Consider the following 27,900-nt stretch of genomic DNA (forward strand, 5'->3'; position numbering starts at 1 on the left):
GCATCACCTCCAGCTGGTTTTGCAGGTAGCCAGCCTCCACTGCTCTCCTCTGCCTGCCTCCCCATTACAGACCAACACACCTGAAACAAAAACAAAGGCTGGCAGTGGGCAAAACTAGAGAGAGATGAAGACTTTGTTGTCTGATGTCCCAGCAGCCAGAGCGAATGCTTGCTGGGTCGGTACTTCCTGGCTGCACTTCTCTGCTCAATGTTTTCTTTAAAATGTGTATTTTCTCTTTCATCTCCTGTTTGTTTTCTTGCCCCACACGTTCCTTGCTAGCTTTGCACATCCCCCCATCCCAGCCCACCCCCAGAGCCCACTGGAATCCCACGGCTGCCCCCAGCCTGCTTGAGTTCAGATAAAGATCTCCAAGACGCCCGCCTCCCCGCACCCCCCCAACCCCTGCTCTAAGCAGCTTCCTTTCTCAAAGGTCTGGCGTGTTGTCGCAGAGGGCTCCGCTGCCCGACATCTCAAAAAAGGAAAAGAAAAGAAAAGAAAACCAACTCAGTGATTTGCAGGTGCAAAACGGAAGCCATCGTCTGACTTTTTCAGAACTATTGTGGCTCATGCTCTCCTTCCATGGTAGCGGGAAAGAACACAGTTCAGGTACAGATGCTGTCTGGTGTGACCCTGTGGGAGCCGGCGTGGACTCTACTGTTCCTTGTCTTCGTTCGGTGTCTCTTCACAGTTGTCCTGTTCATCCTCCTGGACCAAGAACTCCTCGGGGGGCCACCGGAGCTCCCCGCTCTCTACCTCCCCCTCTGTGGGCTCCACCACGATGGAGGGCAGACGGTCCTTCAGCTTGCAGCAGCGGTCGAAGTCTGACGGGTCAGGGAAGATCTGAAATAAAAGCGGAGAACCCCATCAGGTACACGTGCAGGACCGAGCCCCCGCTATACACCAGAGACCGTGCTACGCCCTTGGGATACTGGGGAGCAGCAGGTGGGATACTGCAGAGCATCAGGCAGGAGCCAGGGAACAAACTCTGGGGCAACAAAGGAAACCCAGACTAATCCTGAAGCTGAAAGTTTTCATGGCAGTGCCACCAAATTTGCGTTTGTACTTTTTGGTCTTGTTTTCAGATAAAAGAACTCAAAATCATGTCCACAGTGAGTCACATCTCCATTTGCAGCAAGCATTTTACTCTAGAAGTACAATGCATACAACAGGTGCCATAACATTAAATTCCTCCCAGGATAATTATTGGCACCTACCAGGTACTTTACATATATAATTTGGACCCAACACGGTCAGGCAGAAACATAGGTGCTGCTCACGCCACCTGAAAGAATCCCAGGAGATTCCTGGAGAAGGAGGTTGCCCAAACCATTCAGCCTGGAAACGAGCAGTGGTAGAATGGGATCAAACCCAGGTCTGCCTGACTCCCAAGTCCGTGGCCAGTATCACGTGCCTCTCAAGGAGACGGGTTCTGATCTCGCTGCAGCTGTAAAGTCAAAGTCAAATCAGGGTTGAAGGCATGGCCCCAGACACAGGCACATGGGAACATAATCCCAGGCTCTTTTTTCACCTGTAAACAACACCTGGCTCCTTGACAGCTCTACACCTGAAAGAGTCTACTTCTCTTTCCACAGTCCTGTCAACGAGGTTCCTTTTTCTGATGCCTACTGTGTGTCCTGACCAGAGCTGGGAGAAACCCCAAACCAGGCTATAAAATCCAGGCTCTGTGGATTCCCTTTGCGCACACTGCCCTGTGACTACAGCTGACCCAATTCTTTGCCCAGCAGCTTAAGTACTTAATCCAATGGGCTGCTGGTCTCCCGCCACACATAGCTCTTGGGGACACGCCAGAGAGCCGGAGAGAGGAGACTGTCTGGGACGCTTGGGCTCACAGAATCACACGGCACCTGCAAGGCCATCTCTTCCAACCTCTCCATTTGATAGATAAGGACACTGAGGCCCAGAGGGGTCAGGAGATTTGCTCAGGGTCACACAGCTTGTTAATGGCAAAAGAAAGGAAAGCAGACCCTGGAGGGGGTGGAGACACACATTTGAAGAGATCCCAGGGGTTCCCTGTGCCTGGCTCTGTTCCTTGGAGGTAGCAGAAGTGCTCTCCTGGAAACTCAGGCCTTCCCAACTTCTGGGGTGTTATGAGGGTACCCAATCTTATTGCACCTAGCCCCACGCAGTGCTGTCCCCACCAAGTCCCTGACCATGTCAGGGGCCACGTGGGGCTTCCGGGAATCAGGGGGCCAACACAACCTCCCCAATCCCTGCAGACGAGTGATTATTAACCATTTATCCAATAAAGCCCTATTGCTGAGGGATTAAGTCTTAAGCCAGCTGCACAACCAGACATCATTAAAGACTTAACGGGGCTTATAAACAGGATCGTAATGGCGGCCAGGAGGAAAACAAGGCAGGGAGGGGCTAGGCTAGTGGGGTGAAGGGAGGCGCGGGAAAGATGATGCCCCTCTGCGGGCTTTCTCTTCCTGATGCAGCCAGCCCTACAGGTCTGCCCCTGGACTGGGCTCTGCGCACAGACCCACATGCCGAGCAGGGAGAAGGTCAAGTGGCTTACTTGGGCCCCTCCTCACTTCTCTTCTGGGGAGCCGGAGCCTCCTGCTGTGGGTGAGGACACAGGTGCCCTTCCGAGCACAAGCCTTGGGCATGAGTGAGGGGAACCCCCACGAGTGGAAAGTATGCTACAGTTTACAAAGCTTTTTCAGATACCTCCGGTAGGCCTCACCTCTCCCCCTCCCCCGCTGCCCAGGAGCAGAGAGACCTGGGGCTCTGAGGGTCACAAGGAAGTGCCAGGATTCAAACCTAGATCTCCTGTCTTCAACACCTGTGCCTCTTGAACAATGAATGGACACCACTGGGTCAACATGTCCACTTCACAGAAAACTGACCAGGGAGGGTGGGCAAGACCCTAGGCTTTTTTTTTTTTTTTTTTTAAGATTGATTAAGATTAAGTTGGGGGTAGGAGTTTATTAATTAATTTAAGATTGATTAAGATTAAGTTGGGGGTAGGAGTTTATTAATTAATTTATTTATTTTTGCCTGTGTTGTGTCTTCATTTCTGTGCGAGGGCTTTCTCTAGTTGTGGCAAGCGGGGGCCACACTCTTCATTGCGGTGCGCGGGCCTCTCACTGTCGCGGCCTCTCTCGTTGCGGAGCACAGGTTCCAGACGCGCAGGCTCAGTACTTGTGGCTCACGGGCCCAGTTGCTCCGCGGCATGTGGGATCCTCCCAGACCAGGGCTCGAACCTGTGTCCCCTGCATTGGCAGGCGGATTCTCAACCACTGCGCCACCAAGGAAGCCCAAGACCCTGGGCTTTAATGGCCCATTTGGCAGTTCAGGCCCCAGGATGACCATCTGGGCAGCTAGGTCCAGAAGATGAGCTGCCCTGTCCAAACAGTTGTTCTAAATCTTCAAGGACAGAGCTGCGAAATACCAAGAGGGGATGGACACCTGGCCCAAGACAGCCCTGGGCCCCTGCCTCTACCCTCTGACCTCAAGCCCAGGGCTGGGCCTGCACTGTGACCCCCTGGCTGAGAGAGGTGGCGCCCGGCTCCTAGCTAGGATCGCACCCTCTGAGGAAGAGCCAGAGAGAGAGGCAGCGGCAAGGCCAGCAGAAGGAGGAGGACAACGACAAGGGCGGAGAGCATATGATTTTGTTCTAAGCCGGGAATGCGTCTTTAACTAAAAGTAGGGGGAAAAGTGTTAAAATAAGGAGGCTGCTGATGATGGAAGATATATGCCAGGCACGTTTGCTGAGCAGAATCTCAATCTCAATCTCAATCCTCTGAAGTATGCAGTGGTGTGATCACTTTTTATAGATGAGGAAACTGAAGCACAGAGAGGGCAAGTGACTTACTCAAGGCCACAGAGCTAGGAAGCAGCTGAACAGGGACCCAAACTCAGACCCACAGGACTTCGAATGAGGCGCTCATTTGACAACACTTGGGTCAAGCCACATCAACCTTGACATCACTTGTACAACCCTAACCAAGACCTCTCAAACGCCCGGGCCTCAGTTTCTCTTTTTAAGAAGTGAAGTGGCCTTCTGGTCTCACTAGGTGGGTGCAAAGCCTGGGCAAATACAGAGATGATAAAATGCTTTGAAGACATAGGCTAAACTCAAATCGGAATGTCCTCTTTGGAGCAGTTTCAACAGGACTGCGAGAGCAGTCTCCAACAGCAGTTTCAAACTCCAAGCAAGAGGCAGAAATACTAACACAGTAATTAAAATAACTCCAAACAATGCCTTTCATACCAGGAGCCACACAATTAAGTCTTCTAAGTCCTTGGGGGAAGTCTGAGCATTGAACTTCTGATACTGCTTACTTGCCAGAGAACTTTGCTCCCTGAATTGCTCAAAGCAGGCGCCATGGAAAAAAAAACTTTTTTTTCTTTTACAAAGCCTGTTAATTACATTTTAAAAAATCACTATAATAATCTAACCCTCCCATCAGAGATTATATTGTATTATCAGATAATACCAATTTATGCCTCTGAAAATTGTAGCTCTCTCCAAAGACAAACAAAACGCACCCAGAACCAACCAGCTTCTCATTTCCTCACATCCAGACAGAAAGCCTTGCAGAGCAAAGCTGAGTATTTTGCCAGTACAATCTTATCTCTGACAGCTGCCTAAGAGGCTGACCCCAAGGAGGTCAAGATTTTTCCACTAAGTCATGCTTTTTAATCATCTAGGCAGCAGAAAAATGAGAGGTTGCAACGGCAGTTTGACGGGGTGGGGAAGGCAGTGGAAAAAAGGACTCAAGTCAGACTTGCCAAGCACATGACAGGTAGAGTTGGGGCAGCAGGCCAGCCCAACATGCTGTTTGCCTGCAGGAACTGGCCAGGAATAAAGCACTGCCCCTGTTCCAAAAAGAAACTGCTTCTGGTTAAACCTCTTACCCCAAAGCGTCCCTTCTCCTTGGACTGGAGAAGGGGAAAAAAATCCTTTTTTGTTTCTCTCTGAAGCAAAAGGCTCCTCTCTAAGGTGTCCGGAAAGGAAGATGGGGAGGCTCTGAGAAGCATTTCCCACCCTCACCCTCCAGGGCAGAACAGATCACAAAGCATCCATCCCAGCTGTGATTCTCTCAGCCCTGCCCCTTCCTCTGTCCACCAACACTGGACTCTACATCCAACTGTTACACTCGGCTGCCAGGGCTGATGGCTTGGATGAAACTAATGGACACCAAGTTCCCTCCTTTGCAAATGACATCTTGGAGATCACATGCACCAAGAACATCCCGGGCCCTGCATGTCCCACTGTGGGGAACAGCAGGCATTCAAACCTGGTAATGGTCGGGCTTCCCTGGTGGCGCAGTGGTTGAGAGTCTGCCTGCCGATGCAGGGGACACAGGTTCGTGCCCCAGTCCGGGAAGGTCCCACATGCCGCAGAGCGGCTGGGCCCATGAGCCATGGCCGCTGAGCCTGCGCGTCCGGAGCCTGTGCTCCGCAATGCGAGAGGCCACAGCTGTGAGAGGCCCGCATACCGCAAAAAAGAAAAACAAACAAACAAACTTGGTAATGGTCGGGCTTCCCTGGTGGCGCAGTGGTTGAGAGTCCACCTGCCTTTGCAGGGGACACGGGTTCGTGCCCCGGTCCGGGAAGATCCCACATGCGGCGAAGTGGCTAGGCCCGTGAGCCATGGCCGCTGAGCCTGTGCGTCCAGAGCCTGTGCTCCACAATGGGAGAGGCCACAACAGTGAGAGGCCCGCGTACCACAAAAACAACAATAAACAAACAAAAAACTTGGTAATGGTCAATTTTATAGCAGACACTTCTTCAAAGGCATCCTTTGCCAGGTGGCCTCCAATCCCAACAGGATCTGACATTTTGGGAACTCAAATGAGTTCAGTCAAAAGGTCAAAGGAGGGGCTTCCCTGGTGGCACAGTGGTTTTAAGAATCCGCCAGCCAATGCAGGGGACACGGGTTCGAGCCCTGGTCCGGGAATATCCCACAAGCTGTGGAGCAACGAAACCCGTGTGCCACAACTACTGAGCCTGCTCTCTAGAGCCCGCGAGCCACAACTACTGAGCCCATGTGCCACAACTACTGAAGTCCGCGTGCCTAGAGCCTGTGTTCCGCAACAAGAGAAGCCACCGCAATGAGAAGCCCACATACTGCAACAAAGAGTAGCCCCTGCTCGCCACAACTAAAGAAAGGCCACACGCAGCAAGGAAGACCCAACGCAGCCAAAACTAAATAAATAAAATAAATTAAAAAAAAAAAAGGTCAAAGGAGCTTTAGGACCTTCTAGGAAGAAATGGTCTGTGAGATGTAGTTCGGATGCCAATATACTGGAATTGCTGCCTGTAGATCAGAGCTGTCCAACAGAACTTTCCGCAACAATGGAAATATTTTCTATCTGCACTGTCCAATGGTAAACACCAGCCACATGTGTCTCTTAAGCACTTGAGGCTAAAATTTTTAATTCCCTTTCATTTTTATTAATATAAATTTATATGAAATATGTAAAGTTAATATAAATTGAAATAGCTACACAAATAAATAGATAAATATGAGGACAGTGAAAGCAGGGCCGTCCAGGAAAGCTCAGGATGTTTGGCTAATAGACCGACATGGGAGGCCTGAGAGCAGAGAAGTCTGGGGTTGAAGGTGAGCCCCTGGAGACGCGGAATTAGTCAGCAGACTTTTGTTGAAAGTATAAAAGTCACCGGTCAGTCGGCTCCCATTTCACCCACGGAGGGGAACTGAAAGGTAATACCAGGGCTCCAAAGGCCCGAAATTTGGGGGCCTAGCTATCGACTGTCCGCCTCTAAGCCAGGTGACCTAAACCTGGCTGCCTCTGGGGTGGGAGAGGAGAGAGATGCCTGGCACCTAGGATGGAAAATGAGTGACTCTGGTTGGAGCAGCCCTCCCCTGTGTGCGTGCATCCCTCAGCCGTCACCCCTGACAAACAACCCGAGCTGGCCACAAAGAAGGTGGAGGGCTCGGCAAAGAGTTGAGAGATGCTAATAGGGAAAGCGGACACCAGCAGGTAGAGGAGATGAAAGGTGGTTAACTAGATACAAAGGGCTAATTACCAGCTCTGCAAGCTGAGACCCAGGGAGCTCGGCCATCCTGCTCCTCTTTGCTGGGGTGGAACAGAGGAAGGAGGCATGCTGGGGTGGGGGGGAGAGGGCAGGTGGGACAGAGGGCCTGCGATGAATAACCAGGTGGCTCTCCAAGGCCCCAAGAGGGATCTGCCTCGGCATCCAAAACCACACAGTGTGTCTCTCCCCTCTCTGGTTCCAGAGGAGGGGGTAGAATTGAACCTCAAACCTGTGATGGAAAATCTCCACTCCCACAGGTAGACCAGGAGTCTGAAAGATCTGGCTTTTCCCTTGTCCCCGTGCCTTATTATCTCTATGACTGGGGTCAAGTCGTTTTAACTTCTCTGAGCCTCAGCTGCCTCGTGAGTAAAATGAGGAAGGAATTTCCACTCTACAGTATTGTTGAAAGGATTACATGATCCTTCAGGTTGAGTGCCAGCACGGAACCCAACAGGCTCAAAGATGTGGAGGCCTATCGCCCCCCTTTCCTCATTTATAAATTGGGATTACTACTAATTCCCATCTTATAGGGCTTTGGAGAGAATTAAATACAGGTATGTCTGTATGTTCTATAAACTTTAAATTCCTAATGATGGTTCTTATTAGGTAAAGCTGGGGTCCCCAGGGAGCATTTACAGTAAGGCGCTGGAACGTCTATAGCTGTGGCTTGGGACAGGAGGAAATTAGCAGCACTCCTGGGCTTGTGCTCACAAAGTCTAGGCCAGGTTCTCTGGACAAACGGTTCATCACTTCTCCCTCCTTCCCAGGGCATGGGTTAGGCCAACTGGAATGGAAGCCACTGCCTTGTCCAGATCCTGGCCTTTCAGTGGAAACCCCTGCAGCGTTAAGTCTCCCCATTACGCACCCTCCCCTCCTTCCCCCAGCCTACTCTAGGGGCCTGCTGCCTGGGTTTCTTATTTTTCCTGGAGAATAACAATGGATTGGCCTCGTGTGTTTATTCGTTCCTAGGAAGGGCTGGTTTCTAACAATGGGCAGATCTCTACCAGCTTCCTGCTCTGACAAAGGCTGAGTGAATGAGGGGCAGCTAATTCAAAAGAAAAGTACACCCTGCTTTTTGTCCCCTAACAATACGTGAAGGCAAGAAATATGTTCTTTGAAATCCTCGCCTCCTGCTATTTTATCATCATCATCATTATTTGCATTTAATTGACTTTTCAGAATGAAATGTGGCTGGCAAGAACAGAAAGAATTATAGCAAAGGGGCACAGTGGCTACTGCCTGGATTCAGAGGATGGGGAAGAACATTCTAACACCTCCACTCAGATGCTAATGACCTCATTCTCCATCCTTGAGACTCACCTCACGCAAATCTCCCCTGGACTGGGGTTATAGTCTATCCACCTCACCCTCTCCTACACTTCTCTGGTGTCTCTAATCCTACTGGAGACTTGAGCAGAGATTTGGGGCTTTATTAACAACTGTTGGATCTCCTTCCTTTGGATTAAAGATGCTTAAGCCTCCAGCCTTGAAACTTAAAAGAAAAGGAAATCCTCTGGATAAACACCATCTTTCATAAACATCTCTCCAACACACACCCATCCTGCAAGTCAGGAGTTCCAAATTCCAATTAATTAGCACGAATTGCTGCAGATAATTCAGGCCCAGCGAGCTGATGGGGCTTTTGTGACGTTACAGAACATCTCTCAAAGTTCTCCGGGTGGTAAGACCCCGACTACCTCATTATTGCCCTTTGAAAAGAAGACTTGCTTCCCAGTCATCTCTGGGCCTTGGGGGATGGCCTCTCTCTATCTCTCTCTCTCTCTCTCCTGCTGGTGCCACCCAGGTGTCCCACAGCCACACACCCTCTCTCAGAAAGCCCAGACTGACAGGGCTGCCATTTCCAACCATTCCCTCATTCTTTGTTTTGGAGACAAAAATCTTAAATATTTAGCCTGGTCCCATAGCCTCCCATTCTCTTCTTGTCTGGGGGTTCCCCTATTACATGGCTTCCAAAACCATCGCTGGATGGAAAGCACTCTCAAGTCTCTGAGGACTTGCTTACAGCCCAGGCCCAGGGCCCTGCTTGGCCTTCAGTCACCACGACCTCTGCAGCACACTACCAGGCCAGCCTGCTTCAAGACTGCTTCTCTCCTGATTCTCATGACCCTGCTCAGGTTCACCTGACCTGTCTAACCTCACCTTCCCTGTGCCCTCCCTGGACTTGGTGTCAGCCTAGGCTTTTCTCTGGACTCAGGCAGCTTCCTGGCTTCCACTGTCCATCTTAGGCTGAGGATTTCCCAATCCACGGCTTCACTGCCCTTTCCACCATCTGTGAAAGTCTCCACTTGGATGACATCCATCACCCCCAACTCACCTTTTCCCAAAGTGAGGTCATCAGCTAGTTTATATCTTTCTTTAAGTTAAAAACTTTTCTTCCCCTCTCCAACAGGAAGCCTTGCTTGATAGTAGGTCCAGTAAAAGAGGCCTGGAGATTATAGTTGATCGCAACTGCAGTATTGATGTGAAAACATTGAAGCAAACAGGGCTATGTTCCTAGAGGTCCGCTAATCTCATGGAGACCATCTACACCACCTGCACTAATAGGGAGGTGATGCCCAGCTGGCGTCTGATCAGACACATTCTGTTCAGTCTAGAGCAGTGGTTCTCAAAGCTTAATTCCTGGGCTCCTTTCAGAGACAGAGTGTCCATGGAGTTAAAATATTTTCTTAGTAATACTAAGATGTTATTTGCCGTTTTTCCTGTGCTGATACTTGCACTAATGGTATAAAAAGCAACGGTGGGTGAAATTGCTGGCACCTGAGCGAGAATTAATGATGGTGGCAGCTGCAAACTGTGCTGGTGGTCATTGTATTCTTCACCACCTCCCATTGCAATTAAAAAAAAACAAAAAACAACAAACAACTTCGGGCTTCTCTGGTGGCGCAGTGGTTGGGAGTCTGCCTGCCGATATAGGGGACGTGGGTCCGTGCCCCGGTCCGGGAGGATCCCACATGCCGCGGAGCGGCTGGGCCCGTGAGCCATGGCCGCTGAGCCTGCGCGTCCGGAGCCTGTGCTCCGCAACGGGATGAGGCCACAACAGCGAGAGGCCCGCGTACAGCAAAAAAAAAAAAACAACAGCAACAAAACAAAAAACTTCATGTCCTTGATGAAGCAGTAAAGATTAATTTTTATTAAATATTGACTGTTAAGTACATGTTGGTTTAATATACTCTGTGATGAAATGCAAAGTCAGCATACAGCAGTTCTGGTGCACATCAGAGTACAATGGTTGTCTCGCAGAAAAGCATTAATGGGATTGAGTGGCGAGCTGAACTAGCCGCTTTTTCCATGGGACGCCATTTTTAGTTGAAAGAATGACCAATAACCATGGTTATTCAGACTTGGGTATTTGGCAGACCTGAGCCTAATATTTCAAAGAAAATGAGCTTGATATTTCCAAAAAATGACTGATGGTATTTGTTACCAATGATTAAAAACTGAGGTCTCAAGCAAAAATTAGAATTTTGTGAAACTTGTATCAGCCACCATAATCTTGACAGTTTCCTATCACTTGAAGAATTTCGATGAGACCACATATTAACTAATGTGATTTTTTTGATATTATGTAACAAAATGTGTTAACTTTGGAAGATGTGCATAACTCAGCAAACCTATATTTTCCAAATGATCAGTACAGCATGTTATGAAAACAAGCATGTGTAAAAGATTCGTTCAAAGTGCAAGATAGGCTAATGAATTTTAATGTAAGAGTACAGAAAGTTCATTGATAAGGTTTCAGATTCCACATTACCACTAACCTTTAAGAAACTACCACTTACTGAGTTTTGCCAAAGTATCAAAGAAAAATATATGAAAAGGTTACTAAAATATTTCTCCCTTTTCTAAGTACATATCTGCATAGGCCAGATTTTCTTCATGTACTTCAACCAACACCGATCACAACAGATTGGAAGCAGAAGCAGATGTGAGACTCTAGCTGTCTTCTATTAAGTCAGATATCAAAGAGATTTGCAAAAATGTGAAACCTTTCTTTGTGCTGAACTTTTTTTTTGTTTTGGAAAATATATTTATTTTTGTTAAAAATCATTACTTATATTAACATGTAATGGTTTTATTGTCATTTAAAGGAATTAATAAATAATAAAATTTTTAAACTGTTTTAATATCAAAAGATATAACCCACATAAACAAATATCTCTGGGGGTCCTAAATAATTTTTTAAAAAGTAAAAGGGACTGAGATTTAAAAATTTGAGAGCCAATGGCCTGGAGAAAAAAATACCTTCCCAAAGATGACTCCATAAGTCAAGGTTGAAGGATAATATGTTTTAAAACTGGAAAAGATTTGAGGGGAACATAAGAGGTGCCTTCAAATACTTAAAAGGCTGACATGAAGTCTGAGAGAGAGCAGATTTTTTTTAACTCCAGGGGGCCTATATAAGATCAGAATGGAGGATTTCACTGCATTATACAACTTCTAACAAAAATGATAGAATCAACTCTCTCCATTACAGAAGGGGAAGGCAAGGTCCAAAGAGATGCTGGGAGTCGCCTGAAATGACACAGACAGTAGCAAAGCCAAGATTAGAAACCAGTTATCCAGATTCATACTTCATAATCCCGCTGCGCTGAAGGGTTCTGAGCTCCGTATCACTGGCAATGTCCAAAGAACACGTAAGTGACCCAGTGCCACGCTACTGTAGAGTGCATTCTCACATCTGATAGAGACTGGCCCAGTCTCCAAGGTACCCTCCCACTCTGAGATGCTACGGTATCTCAGTTTTGATCCCAAGGAAAATATCTATATCCACGATCTCCAAACTTGGAGATTGAAAGAATCTTGAAAGAATTTTGAAAGAATTTTGAAAAACTGTCTCCTTTCACACCTTTTAAAACCGACACCTAAAACTTCTGCTATATTATAAATATTACCATTTTAAAATAAACTTTTATGCCACTCCTTTAAATAAGTACTCAATGGCTTATAAACACCATAGCAATTTGATATCTACCATCACCTATTTTAAAAACTCATAAACAAGCTCGTAAGTCAAATCTTATTCCTTTCTCTACTTGAAAATGTATTTCCATTCTACTGATCCATAGAATTTTATATTAATGTATTTTCATGTTTGAAAGTTTTTAGTCATTAGCTTTTTTCATACTTCTCTGCAATAAAAAGATGTATTTGTAAATTGGCTTTTAATGTTTTTATGTCCCATGACCCTAAGGCTTGTTAGTTAAAAAAATAAAATTCTGGATAGGCTTATTGCAGCTATTAGTATATAAGTAATCAATAAACATACCACAAATAATTATTAAACGCAAAGGTAATTTTTCACTTTTTTTTTATAGATAGGTAGGATTTATGAAGCTTCTTAGACAGTAACATTTTTAAATGGTCCATTTGTTCGATTCTCCTAAGGTTTCTATACCCTGGGAAGGCACCTTAAAAGATTCACGTAGGTGAGAAGCAGGTCCTCTTACAAAGGGAGTGGAGGGCAATCTTGATAGGAAAGGTAGGAAAAGAAAACTGGTGAAGCCTGTCTTCAGGAAACACAATTTTAGAAAAGGAACAGAAGGAAGCTAAAGATGTGGAAATTGATTTCTCCAAAATGCTCTCTGCTGTCGTATCCCTTGAAAGTTTCTGTGAACCTCAGGGGCAGCTGAGGTTTTAACACTTTGTTAAAACATGAAGGGGTGTATACATAGAACCTGATTAAGAAGTAATTTGGCATTAAAACCTCCAATATTAGGGTGCCAAGGAAAACAGCCAAGAACGTTTCTGATATGGCTTTAACTGCTATATTCAACGGGGCAAATGACCAAAGAAATACAGAAATCATAATTTAGTATTAGCTTATCTTTAAGAATGCTTCCATCCAAGAGGACAGATTCAACTCTCGAAGAAAAAAAAATTCCTTCATGGTAACAACAGTGACGCCAGTCCCAGGAAGTCAGGTACCACCATGGTTATGCTTTCCCGTCCACATACACACTATGGCTCAATTATATTTCTTCTTTACTCACTTGTTTAAAACATTTAAAAAATAAAATAAAATTCTATCACTACATAAATGGAAAAGTAGTATTACTTGTCATACGTAATAACCATAAAATACACTAACATTTTCAAAGTTTGTCTGTGTAACACCTAAATTAACTTTGTAAACCTCCAGGCATATTGGACTCTACTGGAACATTGGCCTAGGCCATTTACCTGTCGCAAAGAACCTGGAGCCTTGCAGTGCTATTGGGTGGAAGGCCCTTGAACACTGGCCCAAGACTTCCATTATGTTCAGATCTACTTCTAAGAGCCCAGTTTATCCTTGATTCCAGGGAAGCAATATTTCTAAACGATGACCATTCCATAAGCCAGACCTGGAACCCCAGGAAAACCAAGGTGGTTCAGGGGACTAAACGTGCGTCTGTTCAACCTTCGTGGGTATCCAAGCCAAGGCAACTACCCTGGTCTTCCTCAAGGTCACACGGTGCTCCAATGTCATTAACAGAATAAAGGAGATAAGTAGGGGAATCACCAACTCATATACATTTGTAATTCACAGAGCATGTCAACGTACCCACTATGGGACAAGAATGTCCCTGGCTAATTTGCAATGCTGGCTAAATGGTGCCTAAACATCATTAACTGTTATCATCTCTGCTCAAAATAAGCAGTTAAACTAGGGGAAGATGTACAACATCTCCCAAACACTTTAAAGTAACCAAACACCTTTCTGACTCTCTCCACAAAGCTCCTCCATCATCCCATTGGTATAGATTTTACAACCCTGAGATTCTATTTGTAGAGCTTTCAATGCTGGGAGCTTATACTATGATAAACTCTTTTATTTGTCTTCTGTTATTAAGGTAATACATAATCAAGAGGCTTAATGATGTTGAATCTCTTTGATTCAGCAATTCTACTTCCAGGAATTTATTCTGAGGAAACAAATCAGGCAGAGATTTGTGTAAAATGATATTGAAAGCAGTGTTCTCTGTAAGAACAAAATATGCCACAACCTAAATATTCAGCAATAAGTGGTACATAACAAAATGAAATGCCATTTTACAAAGAAAACCAAATGACAGGAACATAGTCACAATATTATACGAAGTGAAAAAAGATTCACTCTGGCACATACAGTTTTACCTCAATTTTATTTTTTTAATAAAAATGCATATAAAATACTGGAAGTAAACATACCAAAATATTTCAGTTATAGGAATATGGGCATTTAAAATTTCATTTGTACTTCTCTATATTTTCCTAAATTTCTAAAAAGAATTAATATCACCTTTATAATTATAACACACACACACACACACACACACACACACACACACACAGTCTCTCTCTCTTACACCTTTTGACTCAGAAATTCTATTCCTAAGACTCTAAGGAAATAGTATAAACTATGGACAAAGATTTATATATAAAATTATATATAAATTATCACATTATTTATTAGAGAAAAATATATACAATTTTAAAATAATTCAACAATTGGAGAATGGTGAAAAAATCATGTTGTAACTTTCTAACTTTGTGCAGTTATTAAAATGCTGGCTTTGAAGCATTTTTAAGATAAATTTGGGGCTTCTTTGGTGGTGCAGTGGTTAAGAATCCATCTGCCAATGCAAGGGACACAGGTTCGAGCCCTGGTCCAGGAAGATCCCACATGCCGTGGAGCAACTAAGCCTGTGCGCCACAACGACTGAGACTGCACTCTACAGCTGACGAGCCAGAACTACTGAGCCCGTGAGCCACAACTACGGAAGCCCGCGTGCCTAGAGCCCGTGCTCCGCAACAAGAGAAGCCACCGCAATGAGAAGCCTGCACACCACAACGAAGAGTAGCCCCTGCTCGCCGCACCTAGAGAAAAGCCCGTGCACAGCAACAAAGACCCAACTCAGCCAAAAATAAAAATAAATAGAATAAATTAATTTATTAAAAAAAAGATAAGTTGTGATGATGTGATGCTGATGACTTACATACCATTAAGTAAAAAAGCAGAACACAACCCTGTGTGATCTTGGCCATATAAAAACAATTTCTGTGGAAAAGATGCTAAAATGTTAACAGTTGCGATTTATGCATGGTGAGATTACGGTGACTGGAAAAAAACGTTTAAAGAAGAAAATAAAAATTCCATAATGGGCCTATGCTACTTTAAAAATTTGAAAAGTAAGCATAAGAATAATAAAATACATAGTTTGCCAGTGAAAATATGAAATTACTCAAAAAAGGGGAAGGAAAAGAAAATTTTCCTGTAATTACAGCACTCTGATCTAAAACAACTGCTATTAACATTCTGCTGTCTGCCCTTTTGGTCGTGTGTGTGTGTGCGCGCGTGTGTGTGAGTTCATGTAAGTGCATGCGAGTGTGTGTGTGTGTGAGCCTCTGTAGGCATCTCCGGCTCTGTCCCATGGGGATCAGCGGCTGAGCCTGGGGCTGCCCACACACCTCGGGCTAATGCTCACCTACGGATAAATTAGAACTGACACATAGGGCTGTGTCTGGAGAAAATGGTTAGGAATTTGGGAAAACCAAGGATGCTCTCAAATCCAGGGTGGACATGTGTTTCAAGCTCTACAAAGTAAAGACAGGAGATGAATTCAAGGTATACTAATTAATTCTGCCTGGGAACCACCTTCAGGTTCAAGTTAGGAGAAAGTCAGACCTAGAGACCAGCCCCGCCAGACTGAGGTTTGTGACTTCCCTCTTTGCTCAGGGCAGTTCTCCTTTGGATGAGAGATCTGGAACCTTCCTTCCCATTGGCTCCAGTACAATTACTGGCTGAGTTGCAAGTAGTCAATGTCGCTTCAGCTAAATGCTTGGGTGCCTCTTCTACACAGTTTACCCTAAAAGGGGCTTCTGACAGTGTAAGGCAATTAATTCTAGCAGTGAGGGGACTGAGGCAGCTCCCAAACTCCCCTTGAGGTCAAAATAGGCTGGAGAAACTTTTGGCAAATATTAATTTTTTTCTAAGATAGGTCTGTGCAACGAGGGGCCCTCCTCCAGTCAAGGAGTGGGGAGCAGACACAGGAGCTGATTGACTGATCAAGAATCCTCGTGAGCTGGGCTCCGGGACAAGGGAAGGGCAGGTGGCGAGGCGAGAGACAGCCGAGGGGGGCGCAGGGTCTATGAGACTGAAAAGGAACGAAGCCCCGGCAACTCTGGGCCCCGTGTGAATGAGGGCCTGTCTTCATCCTCCGAGGATTATTTCAGGACTCGGGCCTGACAGATCATTTCAGGACATTCACTAGACACCCAGGAATAGCTCTTGGCTCCAGTCACAAGATTCGCCACCCAAACTCATCCATTTCCCTAACGGTACAATCCTCCTCTCTATCCGACCTGGGAGACTGGGTCACCATAGAGAAAATGCTGACTCTACAAAAACCCACGCCGTGGGATAGCCAAGGTGGAGGGATAATTCTCAGTTCAGGAAAGGGAGAGAGGAAGTGTCCAATCAATCATGCAGCATCCATTAAGCAACTACTTACAGGACACTGTGCCCGGCATTGCGGGAACAAAGAGCCGTCTAAGACACAGACCCTGGGTCTGGAGAGGGATGAACACACCACCGCTTGAGAGGCCTCAGGCCTAACACAGGCCCTTTGAGAGAAGGCCAGGTTGTATGGCTCCAGTGTTTGTCACGTTGGCTAGGGAAGTGAAGCAAGCTTGTTCTCTCCCTGGCAGTGCTACAGACTCACTGCTGTGACCACAGTGTGTGTGTTGGGGAGGAACCCCATGGGAATAATTCCAGCCCTCTGCAGGCCCTCACCCAGGGGCATTGCAAAACACTGAACACCATGTTTGTGTCAAGGCCTTGGGCACCGAAGGAAGGTGCTGGATCCCTCATACAAAGTAGACGTGACCTGAAACTGACGTGACCTGGGCACTGACTCAAAAAGAGGCCACACGGGGCTTCCCTGGTGGCCCAGTGGTTGAGAATCCGCCTGCCGATGCAGGGGACACGGGTTTGTGCCCCGGTCCGGGAAGATCCCACATGCCGCGGAGCGGCTGGGCCCGTGAGCCATGGCCGCTGATCCTGCGTGTCCGGAGCCTGTGCTCGCAATGGGAGAGGCCACAACAGTGAGAGGCCCGCGTACAGAAAAAAAAAAAAAAAGAGGCAGCACGTTCAGACATAGGCCCAACGCCACCCAAAGACATGAACTCCTTGTGCCTCTGAACCTTGTGGCCCTAACTGCCTGTTTGCCTCATGTTCTTATGAATTGTACCAAGCAGGGAGCAGGGTGGACGGGGTAGGGATAGGAAAAAGAAAACTCACTGGAATTCCAGGAGCATGTCGTGTCCATGGGGGGACATCTCCTGCCAAGTGCTTTGGAATTTTAGCTTTATGTTTCTTCAGGGACAACTGAGGCTTTTTTAAGTCTGATGTGAAAGATGTTTTCCTGGTGACCATGGGACTTCTGTGCGCCTGCCCAGCTGGGCCTCCAAAACTCTTGAGAACATGTGGGGTACCACAGCTGGGAGTATCCAACGAGACAAGGGCACCAGGAGGAGGAGACAAAGGGAGGTGATGACTTATGCCTGGAGTGGCCTTGTGAGCGGGGGCTTGAGGGAGGCGAACAGAGACAGGCACAGGAACCCCAGCCCATCATTGATTTCAACACCTGCATTTACACGGGTGGGAGCAAGGAGAGACAGCCTCGGGGGTCTCATAAAGAAAGGCTCAGCAGAGAGGTGAATGAAGAGAGTGTTTCTGAAGTGCTACCTGACTTTGAGGTTCAACCGAGACTATTCTTTGAGGAGGGAGAGATAAAGGAGTCGTCTATTGTTGGGCCTTGGAGATGGAAGAAGCAGAGCTCCTATCTGGGGAGGAGCTATTCTCAGCCAGCACAGTGCATTAGACCCGTCCTAATGCAGAGCTAAAAGCGAGGCTCAGACTGCAAGAAGCAAACGGCAGGGCTGTGGCAGGAGAAGGTCACCCACCACTGTCCCTCCTCCTTATCCTATAAAACGCCAGGATATCCCTCCCTCCTGTCGGGAAATGCAGGGGAAGCTCTTAGGGAAGGCCCAGAACACGGGGCACTGTGGTACATATAGAATTAGCGCCTCTGGCTTACAGAGCATCCTCCCTGGCTCCCCTCATCTGACTGGTGGGTGGCCGTTAAATGGTAGGAGTATGAGACCAAGAACAGCAAGAGGAATACAAAAGGTGACCAGGGAGGGACATGTATGCTGATCAGAGAGGAATTTAAAGGGCCTTGGGAAGGATAAAAGTTATCAGGTCTTGGTCCAGTTGCTTTAGATGGGACAATCTTAAGTGAAAACTGGGGAGCCATATCTCTGTCTAGAACTTAGCAAGGGGGATAGAACTGTAAAAGCCTCAGCAAACTGTGCTGGGGGAAGCTGGGCAGCACAGCCCTTGGTGGTGGCAGCATCAGTGTCCACAGGCAAATGCTCAGGTCCCTTCTCCAGGCCAACTCAGGCCCAGCACGGAAGGAGACCCAGTCAGAGAGGCATTCTGAATTGCCACATTCTTAAGAGTCCATAGAGCTGGGAGGGGAGCCTGCAAGGCAGCCACTGACCTGCTCCCCTGAATTAGGGAAAGGAAGAAGGCATTAGGTGCAGACGTTCCCGTCCCAGGGGCCAGAGAACAGGAGGCTGACAGATGCAGTGTGGGAAGCAAGCTGCAGCCAGCAGGGGCAGAAATGTCCACATTGGAGACCCTCCCACTCAGCCCTGTGAGCTGGCCGCCACTCCCATCCCGCCCAACATGTCCTCGACTTTCTAGTAACCATTCAGTCACCCACCCCACGGTGTGTCATAATTCATGCCAAGCGAGAGAGCTGACGTGCATTGCACATACTGAATTGACTCTCCAAATAAATGTTAAAGACAAAACAAGGCACCGGCTCTGTGGATTTTTATACATGCTAACTCCCTAAGCACAAGAGACGGGCTTACCCGAATCTTTCAGGGGATAAAAAGACATCTATCTGACCCTGAGGAGGCCCTTTAAAAATTCTAAGGCAGAAGTGAAGGCGGGCAGCTTCAGAACCAAGACTCAATTTAACTGAAAGCACCACCATCCATGTAGCACCTGCTCTGTGAAGGCCCGGGGCCAGCAGGCACCTTGGGTTGGGGAGGGCTGCAGGAGGGGTGATGGCTGATGGGCACAAAGAGGGAATAAGTCATCCCCTGCCCTCGGACACATGGGCAGGGAGAAGGTCAGGCAGGACCACGGCAGCATCATTTAAGCACAAATGCCACAGGTGCTGGAGAAGAAGGAGATCACATCTGGGGCAGAGAAATCAGGAAACCTTCCTTCTGGGTAGGTCTGGAAGGTGGGGAAACAACTGACAAATTCCAGTGTGCCTATTTATTTTATGACCTTGTTTCAAGGTCAGACCACAAGTCTGAGATTCTATTTCAAGTGCCAAGTTGGGATTGATGTCTCCTTCCCACTTTTAGTTCCTTGGAAAAGCAGGTCGCAGTAAAAGCCATGTACTATTATTACCCTCAGGAGGAATGCCAAGAACAGAGTTCAAAGATCTCCTGCCCCCAGAGCCAAGCCTAGCCTGAGCATGTACAATGGACAGGCTCCAGCCAAGTGCAGCCCCAGCCAACCCCCAGAGCTCTGGTGGGAATGTGTTTAATTGGATGGCACTGGCTTTGAGTGGGCCCAGAAAATACCGGTCTCATGACAATTGGCAGACCAGTTCACTGCACAGCCCTGCGCCTGGCTGAAACAGGGGCAAGCCAAGGGGTATCTGAAGGTACAACAAAATTAGAGGTGGAAGTGTCCTCTCAAAGCCTCTTTCAAGGCCCAGCCCCAGTCTGACCTCCTTCTCCCAAGCCTTTAGATTGCCACACATCCCTGGACTGACCGTAGCTTTCATATTGCTCCACCAGATGGCCTGTGTTCCAGTTATGTATATGCTAGTTTCCCATGTGAGCCCTGGACCCTTCCTACACTGCCCAGCATAGCATGTTACGTACAGCAAGTGTCCAATAAATACTGCTTGCTTGATGATAACCACCTCTCCCTTTTCTCTTCACCAGGCAACCAGAAGACCTTTCTGAAATCTTGTGACAGAGTGCTTTGAAGTTCTAGGTAAGATATTTTGGAACTGTGCAGTAGTCCCCACTCAGGTAGCAGGGCAGATTTCCTGAGAGGCTGAGGGCCCTAAGTCTAGCAGCACAAAGTAAGATTTGAGGGCCCTTTTCTTAGGCAGCATTGAGTTATCTTAGGAACCCAGAGGCGATTTTATTTTCCTCCTGCCGTGGCAGCCCCAATTCAGCTGTCCTCACCCAGCACTGCAGCCCCTTCTTGGGTCATGACCTGTTCTTACCCTCAGATCCAGCGGAATGAACTGAAGGTCAAGAAAACTGCCCTGTAGGACCTGGTCCTTTATCCTGGAACACGTTCAAAAGGAGAATATCAAAAAGCACACACAGACATACTGATGACTGTGTTTGGAAAGGTTTTGTGATGGAAATCTAAAACCCAGAACTGAAAAAACAAAAAAAAACAAAAAACACCTCACCTGTAACCACAAAGAGATTCAGTCTGATTCAGTGCCTTGGAAACTGGTATCCAAAAACACCGCAGCTGGTAGGTCAGGAAACTTCTACCCTCCCACAGGCTGTGGGACTTTCAATTGTCTCTCTCAGACCCACTCTGAGGGTGGAAGGTACAAAACCAACCAGGAAAGGGTATTTCCTCCCCTCCCTCTGAATTCCCTCAGCCTACCTGAATACTTATTTCCAGCCAGCAAAAGGGGCTTGGCCATTTTGACACACAACAAAGGGGCCTTCTCTAACCTCCCAAGTGTGTCTGAGGTGACTCTTGCTGTCACCTGCCAAATTACCTTACCCAACCTTAGCTTTTATCTCAGCTGTCTTTGATCACCCTCCCTCCATCACACCCACCCAGCTTTCTATTTTCTCTTCCTTCACAAAACAAATGCCCCTGCAGTGGTTCTAAGGCAGAACAAGTCTAGATTCTAGCCAAGAGCCACCCCCAAGGCACAGACACTGACACATCAGAAGAGCAAGGTTTTGGAGTTCGAGACTCAAGTCATCCACTCAGTCTGAGCCTGTTTCCTCATCTGTGAAACAGAACAAAAATTCCCATCTCAGTGCCCACGGTCAAGAGTGAATGAGTAACATTTGTAAAGTGCATGGCCCATAGCTACATTCAGTTAATATCTGCTGAATGAGCCCATCACACTTCATTCATCTTCCCCAGCCAGCCATCCTACACAATTTCCCTAGCTCCAAGATCTTCCCTTAAGAACAGACTCTTTTCTCCCCTGAAGGTAATAACGTCGGCACTCTTCTTGGAAATCTGAAAACAGTTCACTGCTTCGGCGCTATCTGGAGGTCTCTGCAGCGGGCTGTGGGCAGTGGAAAGTGAATGGCAGGCCAGAAAGAGCACTGGGCTGAGAATCTGAAGGTGTTACTTAGACCACTTTTTTGGTCCTTATATATTCTGGATCCACCACACAGCATAATCTCTATGCTGGATCCTGGCAATAACATCCCTGAGAGAGCTACCCTTCTGGGAAAGGTCTCTTCAACTCTAAGTAGTTTGAACATTAACCCTGTTGGAATCAGTTGGTCAACCATCAACCAGAGGAAGAAAGCAGCATTTGACACAGCAATGCCTCCACCAGACTACCCTTCCCCATAAGCTGCCCCTCACAGCAATGTTGCTACTGCCCAAGGCTTGGGTGGGGAGGGAAGTTCTGATCTGAACTGAGTGCACATTATCACTTCCCCCTTTGCCACCATGAAGGGGAGAGTCCACAGCAGCCAGGATGACTAATAACATCAGCTCATGCTTCCTGAACGCTTACTGCCTCCCAGGTACTGTGAATGCCTTATCCATGTCATCTCATCATGTTGAATCTTCACCACAATTCTGCGAGAAGTAAGGACTCTTGTTGCCCCATTTTACAGATTAAGAAACCGAGGCTTACTGGCATTAGGGGACTTTCTCAAGGGCGCATAGCTCTTACAAACAGCACTGGGATACAGAACCAAGTCTGCCTCCAGCCCCAGCAAAAGACACTAGGCGCTAAGGAACCAGAAGGAAGCCAGTACTGAACTTACCTGATAGGAAAGGCCATCCTTTCGGGGGTTGAGGCCTATTTCCTCCATGGATGGGGTGTTCATCATCACCTCAGTCATCTCGGCTGATCTCAGATAGTCAGGGCTGCCAAGAAACCCAGAGCAAAAGTCAACAAACACACGCACTTTCACATGCCTACTCTCAGTGCCTTCTGCTGTTAAATTAGAGGACTGCCTGGAAGCAGGATGAGAGGTGTTCAAAACAGAACTCCCCGAAAAACGAGCTCATGCCCCGAGGAAGCACCTTACAAGCCTAGAGCATCAGGGCTCTCAACCTCCACCAACAAAGCCCATTGTCTGAAAACCTGCTCTGGCAAACCTCCTCTTCCCTCCTCTCCTGTACTAGTCCCTACTGGCACAGAGCGACTCTGGGTTTTCTTTTAAGTGACAGAACTAGAAAAAAAAAAACCAAACAGTAAGTAGCTGAGGTCGTCTATCTATATTAAAACCAATTCAACACGTCTCTAGGGGAACTGAATATTATTATTACATAATGATAACAGGTCAACCTCAGAGGAACCAAGTTCGATAATGCTGCCTTCCTAAATTTCTCTCTGTGTCTCTGGTGTTCCTTTTTGCAAAATGTCCCACTTAAAGCCCCAAAGGGTCAGCTTTCTGAAAGCTTCACATCTGCCATCCAACCTCCTTCTCTAGCCCCAGCCACAGCAGCTGCAAGCTCACAGCTTGAAAAACATCCCCTGGATTAAAAGCCTTAAGGATGCCCGGACTCTGACTGCAAAGGAAATTTCCAGAGGGGCCAAGCTGGCCCACCAATGGCTGACATGTGAAAGTGCTTTGTACTCTGTAAGCAGGATACAAATGTTCCATTATCCTCACACAAGCCATGGGCACGTACAGGGTCCCGAATGTGTAATGCCAAATAGCACATACCAAAGTCAGTGTACTCCCTACACAACAGGCAATATTTTCACCATCATGCCTTTACACATGGTTAAAAAAAAAAAAAAATGTAGGGTAGGCCTTAGAAAGACTGTATCTAAGGAAACAGGGGTACCAAACTCTTCTTCATTTTACAGCTACTACATAGAGTAGAAATGGCACAGGATTTGGAAACAGAAGCAATAGGTTCTGGTCCAAGCTATGCCACTCAAGTGCTGTGTGATCTTGAACAGGTCATATAACCTCTCTGAGCTGCAGATGCGCTGTTAGTCTGTTACCATGATGCTAATAATGCATATCTCACAGTTATGGTAAAGGACTAATCTCTGGGGGGGAAAGCATTGCAAACTATGAAATGCCAATCGACTGTAAAATAATACCAAACCTTAATCTCTCAGGGGACAATAACCCTGATGAGTCTTAACACCATCTTGGCAAGTTTTGAGTGGCCAGGGGCACACAGCCTCCACTGCCTTCCAAGTCTCACCCATATGGTACCTGGAGGTGGGAGGGAAGGAGAGCTCAGAGGAGAGAGGTACGCAAGCCTCCGGGGTGCGGAAATTTTTACTTTGTTTTGAGAGTTCAGTCTCCTTTCTAAACAGAGACGGGCTGGATTGGGGGAGGGGAGACTAAAAGAAGATGCTAGGCTTCCGGGCAAGTTTAGGGTCAGGAGCCAGGACTCCAAAGTCAGTTTCCCCCTGGGTTATGGAGAGGCTACTGCCCACCCCCAACGTAATGGGCCAGAAGAGCGCCCACCGGGCTCTCGCCAGGCTCTTAGCCTGGTGTCCCGGCGTTCGCTCCTCGCTCCCGGCTGTGGCGCGGGGCCGAAAAGTTGAAGCAAGAAGCATGAACTTTCCGGTATCTGAGCTGAGCAGGACTGCGCGGACATGGAGCCTGCGGGGCCGGGCTCTCCGCGCCCGCACCTGGGAGCGAGCTCCAGGCCGCCAGCGCTCGCCCCCCGACAGCTCTTCCTCTTCCCCAGCGCAGGAAGGAAGCAGCAGCCGGTGCGCAAGTCCCAGCGGCCGTGGGCCTCGCTCTTCAACGAGGCGGGCGCCCGGGGCGCATCCCTCCCAGCCCCGATACCCGGTCGGGTGCAAACCTCCGCCTCCCCCCACCCGGCCCGGGCTCCTTCCCGGCGGGCCCGGTGAGGGCGGCTCCTCCCCAACCCGGGCCCCCATCAAGGCGCGTCGGGTTTAGGGTCTATGTAGAGAAAAGGGATCGAGAGGGTGCAGCGAGGAACTGTGCTGCTGCCTGTGGCTTCAGTCGGGTTACGTGTGGGGAGAGCGTTTTCCCTCACCCCTCCGAGCTCTGCAAACGCCGCCGCTGCACCAGCTCAGCCCCGCTGCCGCCGGCCTCGACGCCAAGACTTGCATGCAAACAAAAAGGAAAAGGGGAGGGGCCCGGGGAGAGCAGGAGCCCCCTACGCCAGGCAGGGCGCGCGCCTTCCGCAGCCCTCCGCGAAGGGGCTTTTATTAGCCGGGTTCAGCCGTGACCCCTGGTTCTCCCCCGACCCCACTACGGCCGTACGCACACCCTCCCAGCCGTCACTTAAGTGAGAGCTTCGAGTTCACTTCCTTTGTCTGGATGCTCTCAGCGCCACCTCCCCACCCCCACCTTTGCAACCTTGACGTTGACTCCTGCTCCGGCTTGGGCGGCGGGTTAGTGCCCGGCGCCCACGCCACCCGCTGCCCTCGCACAGAGCAGGCACGAGCAGGCGCCCGGGCCCCGCAGCCACGGCCGCGAGACGGATGCCCGCCGAGGGCGCAGGATACTCACCAGTGAATGGGGAAATATACAGACATGAAGTCCTAGGGGAGCCTGACCCACGCCCTTGTGATTTAAACACGGTCACTGCGTCTCGGGTAAGGATGTCACGGGCGCAGACAGGCGCGGCAGGCTGCCGAGTGTGGGCACTGGGCGTTCGCCGGTTCGCCTCCCGGAGACAGCCCCACTGCCAGCAGCGTCGGCAAAGCAGACGGAGCTCTCGGCTCTCCACCGAGCTCGCGGCCCCACAAAGAGCCCAGGAAGCCGTATTTATAGGGGCGGGGGCGGGGCTCGGCTCCGAGAGGCCCCGCCCCCCCTCGCCCACTCCTGGAATAACGTCACCAAAATCATGAATGGCTTAGGCGCTCGCAGCTCCCGCTGGCGGCGGCTCGGGGGCGCGCTCGGCTCTGCTCCCCGAGGGCAGTGGTTTGCTGCAGCTTCTAGCCCGGCCCCCACCCCACGACTCACACACTCAAACACGCGCGTGGGCACGCGCGCGCGCACACACACGCACGCAAGGGGACCGGAGTTCAATGTCAACGCTACTTCAGACCTACAATCCCGCGGGCGTTGGTGCCCCGCGCCCCTCTCCCTGCACACACCTCTGGGGCCGGGTGGGGGGGTGGGTATTTGGGGGCAGAGGACCGTGGTGTGAGGAGGGCGCCGGGGACCGCTCCGGACGTGACCGCTCGGCGCGGGCGCGAGCGCCATCCCTCAACCAGTGCCCTCTTTTGTACCCACTCGCCGTCCCCGGCCCACACCTCGGGACCCCTCTTCAGCGTACATCACCAAAACTAGGCCTTTCCCTGGCATCCTCGCCCGTGGCACCTGGATTGCTGCGCCCGAGACGCGTCTCTTCTATCCCTGGGAAGATGCGTGCAAATGAGAGCACAGCTAAAAAAGAGGCAGTGGGAAGGTGGGAGGGGACGCGGAGCTGCGGGACCGAGTGCCCGCGGGGGTCACGTTAGCTTGCAAGGGACTGGTCTGCAGCCCTGAGAGCCGTGGAGGGTGCGCGAAAGGATGTGGTGTCGTCGTAGGGTTTTTCCATTGGACACATACACACCCGACCCGTGGCGGGGGAACGGGGGTGCTGGAGGACGCCGCACAAGCACATCCCACCAGCCTTGGCTCCCAGATCTCCTCCAAGAAGAAGAAACAAAGAGCTTCAGCCGAACCCCTCCCACACTGCCCGGGAATTGCAACGCCGGGAGTCCCTCCGTGCGGTCAGGCTGCGCAGCCCCCAGAGCAGGGATGGGAGTCTGCCCCTCTGTGGCTGGAGTGCGTTGCTTCACACCTCTGCCTCAGAGACTCCTGTAAAATGGCTTTATAACCCTGACTTAAGTGTGTACTGGGGACAGACGAAGTCCATGTGTGTGTGGAGGGGGGAGGAGGGGTGACAGGGGGAGGACGGTATCCAAAACTAGGCAAAATGAAGTGTCCATTGAAGTCAGCTCTTTGAAAGATAGTGAATGTATCGAATCCATATATATGCGCTTAAAAGTAGAAACATCAGGTTTATCTCAGGTAAAGGGGGATAGGATTAATGGTGAGGGTTTAACAGTGGCAGGGCCATGAGGAGGCCCTCATAATTTGATCAGCCCTCTCAAGCCAACCCAAATAAAAATAATCGATAAGAATTGACAAGAATAATTAAATTAAAACTAACTGCTATTTTTAGTCATTCATATATACAACCTGAATAAAAACAGTGAACTTCCGATGAAAATGCAGCTTCAAGGTCAGCCCCCTAGGGACTTCCCCGGTGGCGCAGGGGTTAAGAATCCACCTGCAATGCAGGGGACACTGGTTCGAGCCCTGATCCGGGAAGATCCCACATGCCGTGGAGCAGCTAAGCCTGTGTGCCACAACTACTGAGCCTGAGTTCTAGAGCCCGTGCTCCGCAACAAGAGGAGCCACCGCAATGAGAAGCCCGCACACCGCAACGAAGAGTAGCCCCCGCTTGCCACAGCTAGAAAAAGCCTGAGTGCAGCAACAAAGACCCAACGCAGCCAAAAAATAAAATTAAATTAAATTAAAAAGATCAGCCCCCTAGTTGCTCCCTCCAACCAGAGAAATTCAGGAGCTTCTCGTCACCCCCATCTCCACTCCCTCCCCACAAGATAAATCAGAAATTGATTTGTGCTTCTAAGTACCACCTCCATTCTGCTCCTCTGGAGGTACTGTCCTGATGGAGGGCGATGATGCTTCTGTGGACAGGTGCCATGGTGGGGTGGGGATTCCAGGTGTGAGGTTACTGCCGCCAGGGGGCTCTGTTTGTGCCTTGGGTGTAGGGTGGGGAAGCTTCTCAAAGGGTGGGTGTGACATGTCATCTACTCCACCAAAGGAGAAGCCAGTGCTTGGAGAACTGGTTTTCAGGCTGGACTTTCTGGAGCACTTAGAGGAGAGTGCCTGAGCTAGAGCCTGGGTGAGCAGAACTGATGCCTTCTGCCATCTCTCCCCAGTAGCAACCCGTGGCAAGGCCTGGCATGAAAGACTGTCTCACCACTTTTACACCAACAGCCGTGCATTATATCTTTGTGATTATTGCTTTGTGAAACTTTCAAAACTCAGAAAGCTACCCCCCCCCACACACACACCCCTTAGTGTCAAAATGGCCTCATTTTTGAGAAGAGGATGGGAAGTAAGGCCTCCATCAGCAGATATCTGGCCTATCAGGCCTCTGGAAAAATTTCCTACATTGGAGAACATTGAGGTAATTATCTTATGCTCCTCTTGGTGAAATTTTGTATTAATGCCAATTTTAGCTAAATTTCACCTCCGTCAGTAGGATGCAGTTGAAAGTAAGCCTTGAGTTGGGACGCCAAATCTATAGTTTCCGTTTCCCCTCTGGGTCTCCATGACACATTCATTCATTTGAAAATATGGGAAGCATAGGGCTAAACTTTTATACAACTATAACAAATATAACATTTCTCAATCCGAATACTCTCTATAGCACCTTGCAGGTTTTCGAAGCATTTCCATGATCTCAACTTTCAAAAGAATGTAGAAAGATTACCATAGCACAACTTTACAAATATGCCAATAGAAGCTGAAATAAATGAAGGGGGTTTCCAAGGATCACACAGCCACTCTACTACATTGCTGTGG

General features: G+C 48.7%; 1 protein-coding gene across 1 annotated transcript; it reads right to left on the minus strand.

Annotated features, from left to right (window-relative positions):
* Positions 1–651: 651 nt before the first annotated feature.
* On the minus strand, positions 652–24,827 carry LBH (LBH regulator of WNT signaling pathway). The gene is made up of 3 exons (XM_065891655.1): positions 24,802–24,827; positions 22,108–22,210; positions 652–840 (listed from the first exon to the last, which is right to left on the minus strand). Exons 1-3 carry the CDS (start codon positions 24,825–24,827, stop codon positions 652–654), a joined length of 318 nt encoding a protein of 105 aa, XP_065747727.1.
* Positions 24,828–27,900: the final 3,073 nt, after the last annotated feature.

This window comes from Phocoena phocoena, chromosome 14, assembly GCF_963924675.1.
Source record: "Phocoena phocoena chromosome 14, mPhoPho1.1, whole genome shotgun sequence".
NCBI lineage: Eukaryota > Metazoa > Chordata > Mammalia > Artiodactyla > Phocoenidae > Phocoena > Phocoena phocoena.